The 18,839-nt window shown below is 40.1% G+C and overlaps 1 protein-coding gene across 1 annotated transcript in view; it reads right to left on the bottom strand.

Annotated features, from left to right (window-relative positions):
- Positions 1–13,115: 13,115 nt before the first annotated feature.
- SRD5A2 (steroid 5 alpha-reductase 2) overlaps positions 13,116–18,839 on the bottom strand; it is a 38,869-nt gene continuing 33,145 nt past the window's right edge. Inside the window, exons 3-5 of the mRNA NM_001287064.1 lie at positions 18,575–18,676; positions 16,053–16,203; positions 13,116–13,569 (exon numbers count right to left, since the gene is read on the bottom strand). Coding sequence (NP_001273993.1) covers positions 13,503–13,569; positions 16,053–16,203; positions 18,575–18,676 — 320 coding nt within the window. The 3' untranslated portion in view covers positions 13,116–13,502. The remainder of the gene's footprint in view (positions 13,570–16,052; positions 16,204–18,574; positions 18,677–18,839) is intronic.

The raw sequence follows: 18,839 nt of genomic DNA on the forward strand, positions 1-18,839 counted from the left end.
AATAATAATAATAATAACAACTCAGGATGGATTGTAGACCAAAACTAAAAAACATAAAGCTATAAAAATATCTGTCTAAAAGAAAACATAGAGAAAAAAAAGTCTTTGTAACCTTGGTTTAAGTTCTTTAGTATACCAGTATACCATATGCCAGAAGTATGCTCCATAAATCAAATCTATCAAAGCTAAAATTTTTTATCTATTAAAGGCACTTTAAAAAGGATAAAACGACAAGTCACAAACTGTGAGAAAGTATTTTCAATACATATATTTGACAAACATTTGTATTCTAAATATATAAATAACTCTCAAAACTAACTCTCAAGCTAGAACAACCCAAATTCTTTTAAATGCAAACGATTCAGGCATTCAAATTGGCAAAGAAGAAGTCAAACTCTCTCTCTTCACCGATGACATGATACTCTACATAGAAAACCCAAAAGTCTCCACCTCAAGATTGCTAGAACTCATACAGCAATTCGGTAGCGTGGCAGGATACAAAATCAGTGCCCAGAAATCAGTGGCATTTCTATACACTAACAATGAGACTGAAGAAAGAGAAATTAAGGAGTCAATCCCATTTACAATTGCACCCAAAAGCATAAGATACCTAGGAATAAACCTAACCAAAGAGGTAAAGGATCTATAACCTCAAAACTATAGAACACTTCTGAAAGAAATTGAGGAAGACACAAAGAGATGGAAAAATATTCCATGCTCATGGATTGGAAGAATTAATATTGTGAAAATGTCAATGTTACCCAGGGCAATATACTCGTTTAATGCAATCCCTATCAAAATACCATGGACTTTTTTCAGAGAGTTAGAACAAATTATTTTAAGATTTGTGTGGAATCAGAAAAGACCCCGAATAGCCAGGGGAATTTTAAAAAAGAAAACCATATCTGGGGGCATCACAATGCCAGATTTCAGGTTGTACTACAAAGCTGTGGTCATCAAGACAGTGTGGTACTGGCACAAAAACAGACACATAGATCAATGGAACAGAATAGAGATCCCAGAAGTGGACCCTGAACTTTATGGTCAACTAATATGGTCAACTAATATAAAGGAGGAAAGACTATCCATTGGAAGAAAGACAGTCTCTTCAATAAATGGTGCTGGGACAATTGGACATCCACATGCAGAAGAATGAAACCAGACCACTCTCTTTCACCATACACAAAGATAAACTCAAAATGGATGAAAGATCTAAATGTGAGACAAGATTCCATCAAAATCCTAGGGAAGAACACAGGCAACACCCTTTTTGAACTCAGGCCATAGTAACTTCTTGCAAGATACATCCACGAAGGCAAAAGAAACAAAAGCAAAAATGAACTATTGGGACTTCATCAAGATAAGAAGCTTCTGCACAGCAAAGGATACAGTCAACAAAACTCAAAGACAACCTACAGAATGGGAGAAGATATTTGCAAATGACATATCAGATAAAGGGCTAGTTCCAAGATCTATAAAGAACTTATTAAACTCAACACCAAAGAAACAAACAATCCAATCATGAAATGGGCAAAAGACATGAAGAGAAATCTCACAGAGGAAGACATAGACATGGCCAACATGCACATGAGAAAATGCTCTGCATCACTTGCCATCAGGGAAATACAAATCAAAACCACAATGAAATACCCCCTCACACCAGTGAGAATGGGGAAAATTAACAAGGCAGGAAACCACAAATGTTGGAGAGGATGCGGAGAAAAGGGAACCCTCTTACCCTGTTGGTGGGAATGTGAACTGGTGCAGCCACTCTGGAAAACTGTGTGGAGGTTCCTCAAAGAGTTAAAAATAGAGCTACCCTATGACCCAGCAATTGCACTGTTGGGGATTTACCCCAAAGATACAGATGCAGTGAAACGCCGGGACACCTGCACCCCGATGTTTATAGCGGCAATGGCCACGATAGCCAAACTGTGGAAGGAGCCTCGGTGTCCATCGAAAGATGAATGGATAAAGAAGATGTGGTCTATGTATACAATGGAATATTACTCAGCCATTAGAAACGACAAATACCCACCATTTGCTTCAACGTGGATGGAACTGGAGGGTATTATGCTGAGTGAAGTAAGTCAGTCGGTGAAGGACAAACATTATATGTTCTCATTCATGTGGGGAATATAAATAACAGTAAAAGGGAATATAAGGGAAGGGAGAAGAAATGTGTGGGAAATATCAGAAAGGGAGACAGAACGTAAAGACTGCTAACTCTGGGAAACGAACTAGGGGTGGTAGAAGGGGAGGAGGGCGGGGGGTGGGAGTGATTGGGTGATGGGCACTGGGGTTATTCTGTATGTTGGTAAATTGAACACCAATAAAAAAATAAAATAAATGCAAACGATTCAAAAACTTCACCAATAAAGAATACAGATGACAAGCATATGAAAAGATAACACCATTAGTCATTAAGAAAATGCAATTATAAAAACATTTTAAAAATTACTGTTATATACCTATTAGAATTGGTTTCTTTAACAATATCAAGTGCTGGGGAAGATGCAGAACTGGAACTTGTAATACGTTGTTGTAAAATGATGTAGCCACTTTGAAAAAAACCAGTTTGGCAGTTTCTTATAAACATCTACAGAGCATAATCCAGCACCCCACTCTTAGGTATTTACCCAAGGGAAAGGAAACTTACGTTCACACATAAATCTGTACACAACTGTTTATAGCTGCTTTATTTATAATTGTCAAAAACTAGAAACAGCCTAAATATCTGTCACTGTGTGAAACGGTAAATAAAATGTGACGTACTCGGCAAATTTAATGCAATTACTTGGCAATAATAAGGAATGGAGTGATCACACAGATGTATCCCAGGACTGTTATGCTGAACCCCATACAATAGAGTACGTCTGTATGATTCCATTTAGGTAAAATGCAAACTAACCCACAGTGAAAAAAAGGCCTATCAATGATTGTCTGTGATGAGGAGCGGAGGGAAGAATGCACTGCAAAGAAGCATAAGGAATCTTCTGGGAATGAGGCAATATTCTGTATCTTGATTGGTGGGCTGGTTTCACAGGTATATGTAACTGTCAAACTTACAGAATTTACGCTTAAAATAGATACAGTTTATTGTAAATAAATTATTTACCATCAAGTTGATATGGAAAAGACATCTCTAATAGTCATTTTACCTTCTTGTATTGTTCTTCTTTCTCCTAAAAATGAATAACACATAAAAATTTTTTTCTAGTAAAGTGATTTGCATAATCAAGTCACTAATATACCATCTTTCTAGAGTCTCTTCTCATCTATCACAGTTTTCCCATCTTTTTTTCTTCACCAGCTTCCTTGAGCTCAAGTAGCATACATGTTCTGGAGCACTAATCCCACTTCTCTAGACAGAAGTTCTGTAGCTAAATTCTTTTCCCCAGAATTTGGTGCTCAGAATGATTTTGTTTTCCCTTGAATTGAACTAAACTTCTTCGATTCTGCATTTTTCCATCTACTCATGACCAGGCTCAGTCTCAGAGCTCAGTGCAACTGAATTATGGTTGCCTGGGGAGATCCTATTCCAATTCTTATATAGAAGCCAGATTGGCTCAGAAAAACTTGTCAACCAGGAATGGTGTCTTCAGTGCCTAGCTCTCAGAGTCCACAAACTCAGACAGGGGCTTGGAGAACACTAGTCCAGTCCCTGGCTTCCATTCCACCTGACCCTCACCACCAAGGCATCTTCTAGCCTTTTCTTGAACACTCCGGTGATGAGGAGCTCACAGCCAGGTTTATTGTCTTCCTTATGATTAATCAAGTCTCTCTCCTTAAAGTTTATTCCTTGTTTCCTTTCTGGCCTTTCTCCCCACTTTCTGGGGTGCGCAGAGTTCTCATCTCACCTTCCAATTGCCCAGAGCCCCTTCTGCACATCTAGGCAGTTCCCAGCAGAGGGCACTCCAAGCACTGCTCGTTACCTCCTCTGCAGACTCTGCCTCTGTTTCCATTTCTTTATCCTCTGCCCTGTGACAAGGTGTCAGCCCAACTCATCCCTGCCAAGAGATACTTAGTTGTCATTTCAGATTACTTAGTGCTTTAAAACCAAGAAAAAGTAGACAGATACCTAAAAGTAGAATTGCTGGATTATATGGTAACCCTATATTTTAACATTTTCAGGACTACCAAACTGTTTTCCAAAGGCATTGCACCATTTTATACTCCCACTAACAATGTATGGGGTTCTGATTTCTTCCTATCCTCTTCAACCCTTGTGATTGTCTGTCTTTTTAAATTGTAGCTATTCTGTTAAGTGTGAAATGGTATCTTTTTTTTTTATTTTTTTTTTTTTTGGTTTTACCAAGAAATCTCACAGGTACTATATTTATTCATTTCAGAAAACAGATGTCAACTTAAATATTGTTACTTGAGTAGTAAATTGTTAAATAGACAACCAGTCAGAGTTGCAGCTTTTCTAAAATCATTCTATTTTACAGTCTCTAGTGTGGGTATTTTAAGATTCCTATGTTTACATAACACTTGTTTTTTGGGGGGGGGGGTTTATGAAGCAATTATTTTTATTGTTTTTTTAAATTTTTTATTGGAGTTCAATTTGCCAACATTTAGCATAACACCCAGTGCTCATCCCGCCAAGTGCCCCCCTAAGAGCCCATCACCCAGTTACCCTAACCCCCCCAACACCTCCCCTTCCACTACCCCCTGTTCATTTCCCAGAGTTAGGTGTCTCTCATGTTTTGCCACCCTCACTGATAAGTGAAATGATATCTTACTGTGGGTTTTTTTTTAATTTATTTATTCATAGAGACACACACACAGAGAGAGAGAGAGAGAGAGGCAGAGGGAGCAGCAGGCTCCATGCAGGAAGCCTGACGTGGGACTTGATTCCGGGTCTCCAGGATCATTCCCTGAGCTGACCGCAGCGCTAAACCGCTGCGCCGCCGGGGCTGCCCTTATTGTGGTTTTGATTTGCATTTCCTTGATGATTAATGATGTCGAACATACTTTATGTCCTTATTCATTTCTATGCCTCCTGTGAAGAAATGTCTATTCAAATCTTTTATCCTTTTTTAATAGAGTTATTTATTTATTATTAAGTTGTAAGCGTTCTTTATATATTCTGGATAAAAGTCCCTTATCAGATATATGATTTGCAAATATTTCTTCTCAGTCTGTTGGTTTACTTTCTTGGTGGTGTCCTTTGAAGTAAAAGTTTTTGATTTGGATAAAATCCCACTTGCCAATCTTCTCTTTTATTGCTTGTGCTTTGGGTGGCATATCTAAGAAATCATTGCCTCGCCCAACATCATAAAGATTATTCCTATGTTTGTTTCTATACCTTTTTATATTTTCGCTCTTACATTTACCTTCATAATTCACTTTGACTTAATTTTTTTTGTTTATTGTTTGAGATAGGGGTTCAAGTCCATGCTCCTGCATGTGGATATCCAGTTGTCTCAATATAGATTTGTTGAATGAATGAATGAAAAGTTTGATATGACTTGTCTTTAGAGATCACCAAGCTTCTAGGTTTTTACTATAGTTCTTATAGGCTAAGGGAAAATAATGAATCTAGTAAACTGGTGCCGGATGGAACAAATCTCCCTAACATATTTCTAGGGCTTTTAGAATGAAGAAGAGAGTGCATGAGAACTATTGATAAGATGTGATGGCACTTCAGCCACCTTAGGCTCTGCTGATAATTCTGCTAGTAGCCAAGTTGGGAATGGAAAGGGTTAGAGTATTTATAGCACTTGTGAATTTGGGAAGACAAATGCCTTGTTTATGGGGGAAAAGTAGACCTCAGCTCAGTTGAGAAGACCAGATAAAGATTACATGGAGCCCCTAGAGTCCAAATGACTACTGTATATAAGACAACAGGCCTTATTTTCATCCTTAAAATTTTCTATCCCAATTTTCAATTAAATATATGGGGAATTTTATCCATCTTTTTTTAAAAAGATTTTATTTGTTTATTCATGAGAGACACAGAGAGAGAGAGGCAGAGACATAGGCAGAGGGAGGAAGCAGGATCCCTGAGGGGACCCCAGTGCGGGACTCAATCCCAGGGCCCAGGGATCATAACCTGAGCCAAAGGCAGATCTCAACCACTGAGCCCCCCAGGTGCCCTGGGATATTTATCCATCTTTAAAATTCATTTCTAGTTTCATTACGGCCATAAGGAGGACCTAGTCTGTGTGCATTTTCTGTGAATGCTTCCCAGACTCTTCTAGATAACTCTGCCCTCATTATTCCATCTACCCTGGCTTTCCCAAATCCTCAACTCTGTCCTCCAACTCACTGAGACCATCAGCCTCTGTTTGGATTTCCCTTCCCTGTGCTGTGGCTTGGAAGCTTTCTTTAATCAATAATCAAGGAAATTGTGGGCTCACCTTGTTTGTTTCCCTTTGCTCAGTAACCACTGTCATGCACTATTGTTCAACATTTGAACATTGTTTCATATATTTTTCTAGTATTCTAGTTATAAATACAGTCCTGATTTTGATGTCATGATCATTTGTGGATGTCATGTGTCACAAATTTCAACATGTCATATTTTTCATTTTCATTTTTTTTTTCTTTTTTCTTTTCTTTCTCATTTTCATTTTTATTCAGAATATTCTTTTTTTAAGATTTTATTTTTAAAGTAATTTCTACACCCAACATGGGGCTCAAACTCACAACTCTGAGATCAAGAGTTACATGCTCTATGGACTGAGCTAGCCAGGCATTGCTGATTCAAAACTTTTAATTTATTGTGCAATTTCTCCTTTGACATATAGGTTATTTGAAAGAGTATGGATAATGTCCACAGAGAGGTGTGTTGAAATTTGACTGCAATTATGGATTTATTTCTCCCTCCAGTTATATAAGTTTTTGCCTATATATTTTGAAGCTGTTATTTGATGCATACAAGTTTAGGCTTGTCTTTTTAATAAATTGATTTCTTTATCATGATGCAACGTCTTTCTTTGTCACTTATAATATTCCTTGCTCTAAAGCCCAAATGTCCATTGATAGATGAATGGATTGAATGGATAAAGAACATGGTGTGTGTGTGTGTGTGTGTGTGTGTGTGTAACATTACTCAGCCATTAAAAAAAGAATAAAATCTTGCCATTTGCACATGTATGGATCTAGAGGGTATAATGCTAAGTAAAATTCATCAATCAGATAAAGACAAATACCATATGATTTCACTCATATGTGGAATTTAAGAAATAAAACAAAAAAACAAGGAAAGAAAGAGATAAAGTAAAAAAAAAAAAAAATAGAAGAGAACAAACTAATGGTTACCAGAGTGGAGGGATAGGTGAAATAGATTAAGGAGATTAAAAGTACACTTATCATGAGCACAAAGTCATGTATAGAACTGTTGAATCACTATACTGTACACCTGAAAGTAATATAACACTGTAAAGTATGCTAGAATTAAATTTTTACAATATTTTATCTAAATTCAATTTGCAAACGTTTAGTCTTGGCCAACACCCAGTGTTCATCTTGTCAAGTGCCCTCCTTAATTTTAAATTTTTAAAAAAATACATTCCTTTCTCTAAAATCTATTTGATCTGATATTAAAATAGCCACTCCAGATTTATTTTAATTAATGTTTTCAGAGTATATATTTTTCCATCCACTTACTTTTAACCTGAATATTTGTATTTCTAGCAGGTTTCTTGTATCTGGTATATAGTTGGACCTTGCTTTTTTATCTAGTCTGAAAATTTCTACCTTTTAATTGGAATGTTTATACCATTTACATTTCATGTAATTACTGATATGATTAAGTTTAAATTTACCATCTCACTGTTTTCTACTTTCTCCATCTGTTTTATGTTCATTTATTTTCTGCTTTCCGTACATTATTTTGGAATAATGTTTTCCTTTTCCACTATTAGTTTATTACCTACTATCTCTTTTTTGAGTCATTGCTCCAGAGTCTATACAATATACATCTTTAACTTAACACAGTTTACATTCAGATTTATACCTCTCTATACATAGTATAGGAATCTTACATTAATGAATGCATTAAGTGCATTAATGAATCAATTAATGAAATTTAATTGATTTGATAACATTTGCTTTCTAGTCAATGCTGAAAAAAAGTGCATCCTCATAAGGAAGGATCCTTTCTTTGGGGCCTCTAGAGTAAAGGAAAACAAAGACCATGGGGCACCTGGGTGGCTCAGTCGATTAAGCATCTACCTGCACCTCAGGTTATGATCTCAGGATCCTGGGATGGAGCCCTGCCCTCCATCCAGCTCACTACTCAGCAGGGGGTCAGCTCAGTCCTCTCCCTCTCCTTCTGACCCTCCCCTCTCTCTCTCAAATAAATAAGTAAAATCTTTTTTTTTTTTTAAAGGGAAAATAAAGATGATAAAAAGGGCAAAACCTCTGGGTGCTTACTCCTCTGGAGGCTCTCATCTCCCTACCGGCCTCACCGAACTTGAATGCAGCCACACACTTCTCAGAACAATTCCTTCACCTCTTTCTCACAAGTGTCACTGCTGCTCAGACTTAAAACCATCTTTATGAGGTGAGTGGACAGAAATACAACTAAATTCTTTACTGTGAGGCACAACCATATGGCTTGTGTTTAAAGAAACTCAGCATCTTTCCTTGTGAAAAAGGAACTCTAAGAAGAGCTTATTCTCTCTTCCAGGGGGATTCTTTCCCTGGGAGGATAAAGAAGGGATCCGACTTATGCAGAGGGAAGACAGGGAAGAGAAAGAAGCTCCCTATCAGGAGAGGCCCACTCTTCCAAGGCCCTTTTCCTGACCTCATTGCTACCCTTCAAATGCCTCCAGCCCTGCTTCTGCATAACTCCCCACCCTCCTCTACTTCTCTATTCTCCCTCTGCTTCCAGCCAGCCTGCCATATGGGACAGGTCTTGGATGTCCCTCACTTAGCCTCTGTCTACGTTGAGCAAAGCCAAACCCTGAAGCCACGGAGGTTGGGACAAAAGGAACTGAGGTTAGTACATATTTAACCTTCTTCAACAATGTATTTCACTCATCCAAATCTTAAGCTGTGGTTGGTGAGAAAAAATGAGACACAGTACAAATAACATGGAACCTTTTAAGATCACAGCTTAATGGACTTACAGAGAGAATGACCAAATCTCTTACTCAGAAATTAAATCCACTCAGTGGCTATTAAATCATCCAAGCACCCACATTACCATCTGGCACCATGCCTCTTTCTTTTATCATGGGATAGTATAGATGCTATAAAACAATCAGCAGCCTTTTCTAGAAGGTTTTGCTTAACATTTATTGCTACCCTCGCCTATTTGCCATGCCTGGACCTCAGCCCACTGTCTATTAGAGAATCAAAAGTCCAGGCAAGAAAGGAAATGACTTTTCATGAGTCCATTCCTTCATGTGCCAAGAGCTTTATCCTTTGATTCTTGGTGAGATTACCATAAGGTTACCACAAAAAGTCATGACAGTTATTGGAAAACTGCAAGGCAGTAAAATCATAGGTTTATTTATTTGTTCCTGAAAGGGTTAGACCACCTAAATCACTATTTAATTGCAAATTTTGCATCAGAGGTCTCTTTTTTTCCTTTTCAAATTCAGGACAGCCAATGATCCTTAGGAAGACAAACGTTGGGGGTCGGGGGAATTTGTGACTTGTTTTTCCAGATTGAACACAAATGCCATCTGTTCTACACCACGATCTTTACTACACCTTCATTTTATGAAATAGGTTCGTGATAAGGCGTAGCCCGATCCTCTCCAGAGTGGAGTGCAGATTCCACAAAATGGATGTGACAATCTGTACATTCCTGAATCATTGCACCCCTCTGAAGCTCTGGCTAATTTTCTCCTGCCTGAGTGCCTCAGAAATCTAAATGGCAGTTCTTAAAGGGCAAAAATCATGTCTGACTCAATGATATCCTCCCACCTATTACCATTTTCCATATTTTAAATAATAAATGATTGCAGTGTGAATGAGTGTGTTCAGGCCTTAAATTCACACCCATTTATGTAGGTTGTGCTGGGTCTGTCTTATAAAAGCCTGCCATGCCCTAAGAAGAAAGACTGACTTCTGATCCTTAAAGGGACAAGAGAAGATGACCGCTCTGATCAGCTATGTGGCCCTGGGAAGCTTTTTAATACTACAGGTCTCAGTGTCTCCATCTCTTACGTGAAGGGGTGGGACTAGTGGATGTCTTAGATGTGCTTCAGCTCTTTAATTCTGAAAACAGAACACTACAACGTCTTCTACAAGGTCAGTAGGAAAACATCCTTCCGTGACAGTTTCAGCAAGAGCGAGATCGACTATCTATTTAGCTAAGCCACCATCATATTTTATCCCCTGGTTTCAAAACCCACTCCACAGAAACCTAAATTAACCATATTTTTGTAGCACTCTAGTTTTAGGAAAAAGGGGAAATACATTTAGGGATGAGCACAGCTTCCCTTTTATTGTATTCAATCTGCATACATATTCCAGCCCTAGACAGAGAAAATTGGTTGAAAGAAATGGTCCTAGAGCACTGAGAATACTTCAGCTATCAAGGGGAGAGTTAAGATTATGTGAAGTTGATTCCACACTATGTTTAAATTAAGAAGGTCCACATTCAGGGCACCTTGCTGGCTCATTTGGTAGAACATGGTAGTCTTAATCTTGGGGTTGTGAGTTTGAGCCCCACCTTGGGTATAGAGATTACTAAAACATAATTTATTTTTATTTTTATTTTTATTTTTTTTCATACATTTTTTTAAAGTTCATAATCATGTTAACTTGAAACGACAATTTCCAAATATGTAAATTAACTTGTTACATCAGAGTTGGCCTAAAAGTTCTAGAGAGCATTCTCTTATGCCCCCTACCCCCCCAAATAAGTATGCTGAATGTCAGTTTTGCCCAGAGATTGTTTTTTTTTAATAAATTTTTATTTATTTATGATAGTCACAGAGAGAGAGAGAGAGAGAGGCAGAGACACAGGCAGAGGGAGAAGCAGGCTCCATGCACCGGGAGCCCGACATGGGATTCGATCCTGGGTCTTCAGGATCGCGCCCTGGGCCAAAGGCAGGCGCCAAACCGCTGTGCCACCCAGGGATCCCTTGCCCAGAGATTGTACCTACTGGGGAAAAAAAAGGAGCTGCCATTCATTGAGCACTTATCACATTTCAAGGACTGGCCCAACTGTTCTATATAATAGTAAAATAAAGGTTTTAATAGTCAATTTTCAATGCCATGGAGAGAACTGAAAGCCTCTTATTTCACAGAGCCCAAGCTATACCTTAAGATTTATTTCTTTTATTTTTAAAGATTTTATTTATTTATTCATAGAGACACACAGAGAGAGGGGGGCAGAGGAACAGGCAGAGGGAGAAGCAGGCTCCATGCAGGGAGCCCGATGTGGGACTCGATCCAGGGTCCCCAGGATCACACCCCAGGCTGCAGGCGGCGCTAAACTGCTGTGCCACCAGGGTTGCCCAAGATTTATTTCACTCAGAATTTTTTCCCATCTTTCCTGAACATCTGGGGTGGCATCTAGCCTTAGCACATCCTCCAGTACCTTTCCTGCACCTTCTTACAGTTCTGAACCGTGGCTGAAAAACCCTATGAGTTATATTTCTCTTTTGTTTTCAACTCAGAGCCCTTGATTTCAAGTTGATAAATGAAGAGAGATAAGCAAAAAAGGAAGCTATACTTTTTTAAAGAAGAAAAAAAGTAAAAAGAAGGGTGAACAACAACAGAAAAAAAAAATCACATACTTCAACACCTTATAAGCATCTTCATGAGCTCAGGAATCTTTTAATTCAAACAAAATTATTTAACATCCATGATTTGAGAGGCATTTAATAAACATAAAAACATTTATATGATTACAATTTGTATTTTTCAGTAATATACATCATCCTCGGACCTTTCTAGTATACTATTTCTTATACAGTAAATTCCTCTACTTAGCACCTCACCTGATAAAATTGATGTTCATTTCTCAAAAGGGCTTGCTAAATTTTCCTAAGACTTGCCACAAACCTGGACCCGAGGAAACAAATATTTTCCTACATTCTAATTATGAGTATTCAGCCCCTCCCTCAGCCCAGTGTCTAAGCATCCACACTAGGATGACCCTTCCACTGAGGCTGCAAATTCTAACGCATACTCGCTGATCAGTCCCCATTCTTAGCAGGCTCTGTGGGCCCACAGCCTCCTACTGTTGCAAGGAAACTGGAATGTAGAGACCTAATTTTGAAATTTTGGAAACATCCAATGTGAAAGAAAGAAGAAAGAAAGAAAGAAAGAAAGAAAGAAAGAAAGAAAGAAAGAAAGAAAGGAAGGAAGGAAGGAAGGAAGGAAGGAAGGAAGGAAGGAAGGAAGGAAGGAAGGGAGAAAGAAAGAGAAAGAAAGAAAGAAAGAAAGAAAGAAAGAAAGAAAGAAAGAAAGAAAGAAAGAAAGAAAGAAAAGAAAGTCAAACTATGTGTGAATCCCTGTCTGAGCCAAACAAAACAGGTTTTCTGCTCAGCCCACACCTCTGGTGGCAGCTTTCAGCCTGTGCCCTCAGGAACTTGGAGGACTGATGTTCAGGTTGCCCCTAGGAAGTGTCTTTCTGAGCAGATCCCGAGGACCGCCACGAAGAAATTCCAGAAAAGTTGCCAAGTGCTTCCAGAAATGCTTCAGTGTCATTGCAAATGTTGTGTCCAGGCGAGCAACTTATGATCTTGCTCAGTTATTTCCCTTTGATACTCTCTCGTTATTCGGCTATTTCCACAGGTTTCTGAGAATATCAGAGTGGGCAGCGTCTACTGTAAAACACTTTTTTACTCTCTCAGTAGCCAACCAGAGTCATGTCTTTCTCTTTGTGGTCATGAAAACCCAACCTTCAGTAAACCCCACACCAGTTTTCTGGGATATCTGACAGGGATTCTGGAACTTTCAGGAAGCCAGAGGAGCTGAGACAGTGCACAAATATGAAATGGGATTAATGCCTCCTTGTGACTTCGGTAATATGAAGAGAGGGCTCCTCTATTAAAAGTCCACTTGATCATCTCATATCTTTCATAATTAACAGAGGAAAAGAAAAGTGTGACTGGGTTTTAAGGAGTAGACTTACTCGGGGTCCATGCAGCTTCAGAATTTCAAGATCTGCTGATCTGTATGATTTGTATGGACCTAAGTAAAACACGTACCTTTAATAAATTCTCTAAGCACTGCCCTCGACTGAAAACTTTCCCAACTGCAGAGCTGTCGGACATTGATCACCCAAAGAAGAAAATATATAGGGAATTTCTGCACTTTCTAGAAGGAATAGATAAGTTGCAGACAGATGCCTCTGTATGGAGAAGAGCCTTGTGGAAGCTTCAACAGGAGATCAGGAAAGAGACTCTGGGAGGGTAGAGTACAAAATAAGTAGCTGCCTCACAGCATCTCCAGGCCAGCTGTCAAAACACAAGTGGTCTCCAGTTACATATACACGGTGGAACTTTAAAAGTTACAGGCTCAGCAGCTTGATGGTGTTCAACAGTCATGTGGGAGCTTTGCTCCCTTTTTATCTGGTTTCTTTAAAAGAGAAATGGAATGAGGGCCTTCCGAGATTTGGGGTAGTCCTCAAACATCTTGAGGTAGAACCTAAAAGACAAGACAGGAATAATTAGAACAAGCAGCAGTCAACAGTTGTGGTTTGCTGGGTCTGAAATTCTTGTTCCAAACCAACCTACAGTTACTCAGGGCCTCACTCTCGCAGAAGATGCCCATTTGCCCACCTCCTTTCTCCCTCCCGCATCCTCTCCTATAAATGTTGAAGCTTCTTATGATGGGAAATAACAAATAATAGCCAGAGGACACTGGCGGTGGTTGCACAGCTTTATGGATGTACCTAATGCCACTGAATGGTAGACTGAAAATGGCCGAGACAGAAGATTTTAAGTTATGTGTATTTTACCACAATATAAAAGGGGAAAAGCCAGAAAAAACTGCTCAATGAATTCAATTGGGAAATAAGGGACCAGAGACCCCAAAGACCGTGGGCAAAGTTAATCCTAGAGAACTGGTAATGTTCCCAGGAAAATGTCCCCTCATGAGGCCTGGGAATGCCAAGAAAATATAACCTCATATTCTGGGTTGAATTATGATCCCCCCACCCCCAATATATGATTGGAGTCTTAATCTGGAGGACTTACCTGGATATAGGGTCATGGCAGATATAATTTAAGGCAAGACAAGGAGTAGGAAAGGCCCTTAATCCAATTTGGCTGAAGGGGACAGGAGACCCCAGGACTGAGACAGACAGGGGAAGAGGCCATGTGGAGAGGAAGGCAGACACTGGGGACGGAGCTACAGACCATGGAACACCTCGGATTGCAGGTGCAATCAGAAGCCGAGAAGAGGCAAAGGAAGGATCCTCACCAAGAACCTTCAGAGAGAACGTGGCCCTACATACACTTTGATTTCACACTTCTGCCTCAGGACCCGTGAGAGAATATACTTCTATTGTTTAAGCCACTCAGTTTGTGGTCATCTGCTTTGGCAGGCCTGGAAGATTCATATGTGTTGTGAAATGGCTTTCGCCTTCAGTGGCCAGGCTGCCCTAGCTAGTTGAAGCTAGTAGCTCTCAAGTTTCTGTTAAAGTACCTTAATTTGAACTGGGGGACAAACAGTAATAGTACGTGACAAGAGGTGGCCGGGTTTGCGTGCTATGATTAGAGAGGTCTGATGAGTAGCTTCTCACAGAGCCCAGTTAGGCCTGTGGAAAGCTGCCCTCTGGCCCTCCCTCGGGAGCAGTCTGACCCAACAGGACAGGGCCAGGCTCCGGATTTTGTTGTCACACCAGCTGGAAACCTCTGGTGGAGATGCTACCCCTCCCCTGAGCACTAGTTGATGCCCTCTCTGCCTCTCTCTCTTTCCGCCCCCAGTGGGCGACAGACTGGGCCTCAAGACAGGAAGGAGAATGTGGACTGTCTTACAGGCTGGAGACTCTGCAGTCCGTCCCCACCAAGTCTAGGCAGTCACGAGGACAGCAACTGTTTCATTCACCTCTGACACATCTGCATGAATTCCACACTGTGGAAAATAACCCATTCTCGGTTTAACCTTCAAAACTACAAAATTAATCATTAGCCCAAATAAAACACCCATGCAGGAGCTAAAGGGGTCCCCCAGGTCCCGGTTCCAAGGCTGTTCCCCCTTTAGTTATCCCTCCTTCTCTCTGTGTCTCTCCAGCTGCAAATGCCATTTTAGAGAAAGGATCTGAAGTTCAAGTTCAAAGCCCAATAACAACTTAGAACAGTTCCCCTTGCAGGGATACCTGTAGTTACTGCTTTTGTCCCCACCCAACCCAGCGACAGGGTTTGGGAGGGAGGTGGAAGTTAGTAAGGCTTTAGGCTAGACCTACAGAGGAGAGGCTCTAAACCCCTACAATTCCTGGCATTCCCCAGGTGAGGGGACAGTCCTGAAATCACACCACATTAGGATTCACTCATCCTACCTTCCCAAGAAGCCAGCAATGACCTTGGCTATGATTTATGGAGGGTTGGAGTAGGGGACAAAGGGGAGTACCAAAATAAGCCCTGGTAGTACACAGATTCTAGGAAAATAATCCTGGAGTGTCCAGGGCTCTCCGATTACCTGAACTATTAGCACCAAACCTAGAATTAGAGATAATAGCCATACTAGACTAGACCAGGGGCTAGGCTTTTCCCTCGTTGTACTGTCTCCTGGCTGACCTCAGGATTATCTGTGAAGCAGTGGAAAGTGCTCCCCATGGAACACACTTTGAGAAATCTGGCAGAAGTGTCACCCAGCTAAATTCCAAGTTCAGTGAAAGCCTTCTTTGGTAAGGTGGCAGGTGGCTTCCCAAGTCACCTCAGGCACGCCTCTCCCTACATGGGTTTTGTTTTGCTCATAGGAAAAAAAAATGTCTATAATACCTATACCCAGCTAAATCCCAAGTTCAGTGAAAGCCCAGGAAGTCAGAATTTACCAGTGTGGATTACTGTATCAACCTTCCCTTATAAAAATACATGTCTTAGGTTTCCATATCTGACTCCAAGAGCTAAAAAACTGTTTGAAGAAAAAAGCTACTTGACTGCTGCCATCCTAATTGGAAAGTTTACCTATGGTGGTGAAAAGCTCGCAGCCCCAGGAAGCAAAGTGAGAAAAACGCAAATGCAAGTGCTGGGAGGGACCAAGTAGCCAGGGCATAGCCGATCCATTCAATGATCTCACCAAGGAAATTGGCTCCAGAAACATACGTAAACAAGCCACCTGTGTGCAGAAGAATGAAAAAGTCAATTTTCGGAACTGGATCACTGCCACATTAAAACTCCTCTGTTTTGTTCCAAAATACATAAAGGCAGTTATGACAAATAACTGTTAAGGAAAAGGGAAAAAGTGACAACAGCCTGTTGCCCTCAGAACATCCTGGAATCATGAGTAGCACCCACTGCTGCTTGACAGGCTCCAGCCAATCTCTAGCAACTGCTGTACCACTGGCTCCGGACAAGTCCAAGATGAGGGGCAGTAGACCTGGTTTTGGTTTCGTTCTATTAAATAATGTTTCCAAGCCATCCCTCACCTCCTCATTTCTCCCCTGGAACACCCATACAGCCTATTCCATGTTGGCACTCAGACAAAATAAAAAACACACTATGTAGCAATAATAAATATCTGAGTTGATGATAGAAGTTATAAGATTTTCCTTTGCCATTTGCCCTCCCACACCTGCAAAGGAGTGTGTATACTCTGTTCAACTTTAAAGAAGTGAGTGGGAGCTGTGAGAGCTGGTGAGATCTGCTTCTGCTGATTTTCAAGATTTACTTTTCTATCGAAACATATATGTCTGATATCAAACCTATAAGTAGAAATCAACATATATCCAATGATAGTAAATATATCCACTTTCTGCCCCACACTCAACTAAATTATTTCTTTCCATACTTATATAAAGAATATGTTGTTTTTAAATTTTTTTTTAATTTTTATTTATTTATGATAGTCACAGAGAGACAGAGAGAGAGAGGCAGAGACACAGGCAGAGGGAGAAGCAGGCTCCATGCACCGGGAGCCCGATGTGGGATTCGATCCCGGGTCCCCAGGATCGCGCCCTGGGCCAAAGGCAGGCGCCAAACCGCTGCGCCACCCAGGGATCCCGAATATGTTGTTTTTAAATCATTCTGTAACCTATCTTAATAGTTGGAAATTAGCTTTGACAATCTAGCTTTTAAGAGAATTCTCCACTCTTTTTGTTTAGCTAGTTATTGAGTGAATATTTAAAATCCCAAAGCCCCTTAAAGTTATATTCCTTAAAGATGACACTGCCTCAGCAGTTCTAGACCTGTGATTTGCCAGGCCCTGGGAGAAACCAGGGCCTGAACTCCCGCAGAGGGTCTATAAATTGCCTGTGGTATATAGGTCTATAATTGCAAATGGTATATCTTAATATATGCTATTATTTTTGGTTGATGTAGACACCAAGAGGATGTCAGCAACATTTAAATTCATTTAAATGTGTTACTGAGTTCATTGTAGCTCTGCTTTATTAATAAATAAATACTAATACCATATTGTAATTTAGAAACAATTTTGATGCAAATAATAGGTTCCATTTACATCAAAAAGGATGAGAGCCATTAGCCTACACAAATACCACCTAAAATAGCAAAGGATTACTTGGACTAATTCACTCTCACCTCATGTTTGTCAACTTCACACCCTGGTTTCCTGGGAACAGTTAGGGTTTCAAATATGTAGTTATGGCAGGAAATATACACAGAACTGCCTGAGTGCTCACTAGATAAATCCAGGTCAACTGGAGAAGACAAGTCATACACAAATCAGCTTTATTGGATAACTCGAGAAGGACCAACACTCTGCACACATGATGCAATTTTCTTTGTTAACCTGACTGGGCTATAGTATGCCTTAGATATTTGATGAAACATTATTTCTGGGTATGTCCCTGAAGGTGTTCCAGGATAAGATTAATATGTGAATCTACTCACTGACTAAGACAGATTACCCTCCCTGAAGTGGGTGGGCCTCATCCAATCCACTAAAGGCCTAGATAGAACAAAGAGGCCAGGTAAAGGATAATTCACTCTCTCTGCCGGACTGTCTTTAAGCTAGGACATCAGTCCTCTCCTGCACACAGACTAGAACTTATACCACCCACTCACTCCCCTGGGTCTTGCTGATGACAGACCATGGGATTTCTCAGCTTCCATAATCATGTGAGCCAACTCCTCAGAATAAATCTCTTTATGAATCCGTATCTGTGTCTGTATCTATAGCCTATTGGTTCTGTTTCTCTAGAGAAGCCTAATACAGCACATGATAACCTTACCTACTGTAACGAGGTGGCAGTCTATTTCCACCTTACCCCAAACCTCGCACTCCCCCATCTTTAAGGCATTATGATGTCACAATCTCCTGAGGGTGGCTCTATCTTCCTTGAACTTCTAGGTTCAGATCAGGAACGCAAAGGTATTGTGGGGTGAGAAGGGATATGAAGGAGAAGTCAGGGGCAAATTGGGATATACTGTGTCATTTTTGCCCCTTCTCCATTTACTATTTATAACATAATCTAGGACAGGCTCTCAAGGAAGAGTGGAAATCTGAAGGGCAGGGGAGATATTACCTTGTGGAATCCTATAGATGACTTCTCCAGGCTTCCTGAGCTGGCGCAATATATAGTCACTATGAATGTTGATTCCCATTCCCAAAATAAATAAGAAGATACCTTGGCAAAGAAGACAGAGGGAAGAAGTTAAAAATATATCCGGGTTTTGGTGCTTTTTTCTCACAAGCTAAGTTTTTTTTTTTTCTAAAAATAAAGAGAAACGCATTTTATTTCAAATTCTGAGAATGCTACGAAGATATGACAAAGGGAGACCAATTAGCCA

The sequence above is a fragment of the Canis lupus genome, chromosome 17 (assembly GCF_011100685.1).
Source record: "Canis lupus familiaris isolate Mischka breed German Shepherd chromosome 17, alternate assembly UU_Cfam_GSD_1.0, whole genome shotgun sequence".
NCBI classification, from domain to species: Eukaryota; Metazoa; Chordata; class Mammalia; order Carnivora; family Canidae; genus Canis; species Canis lupus.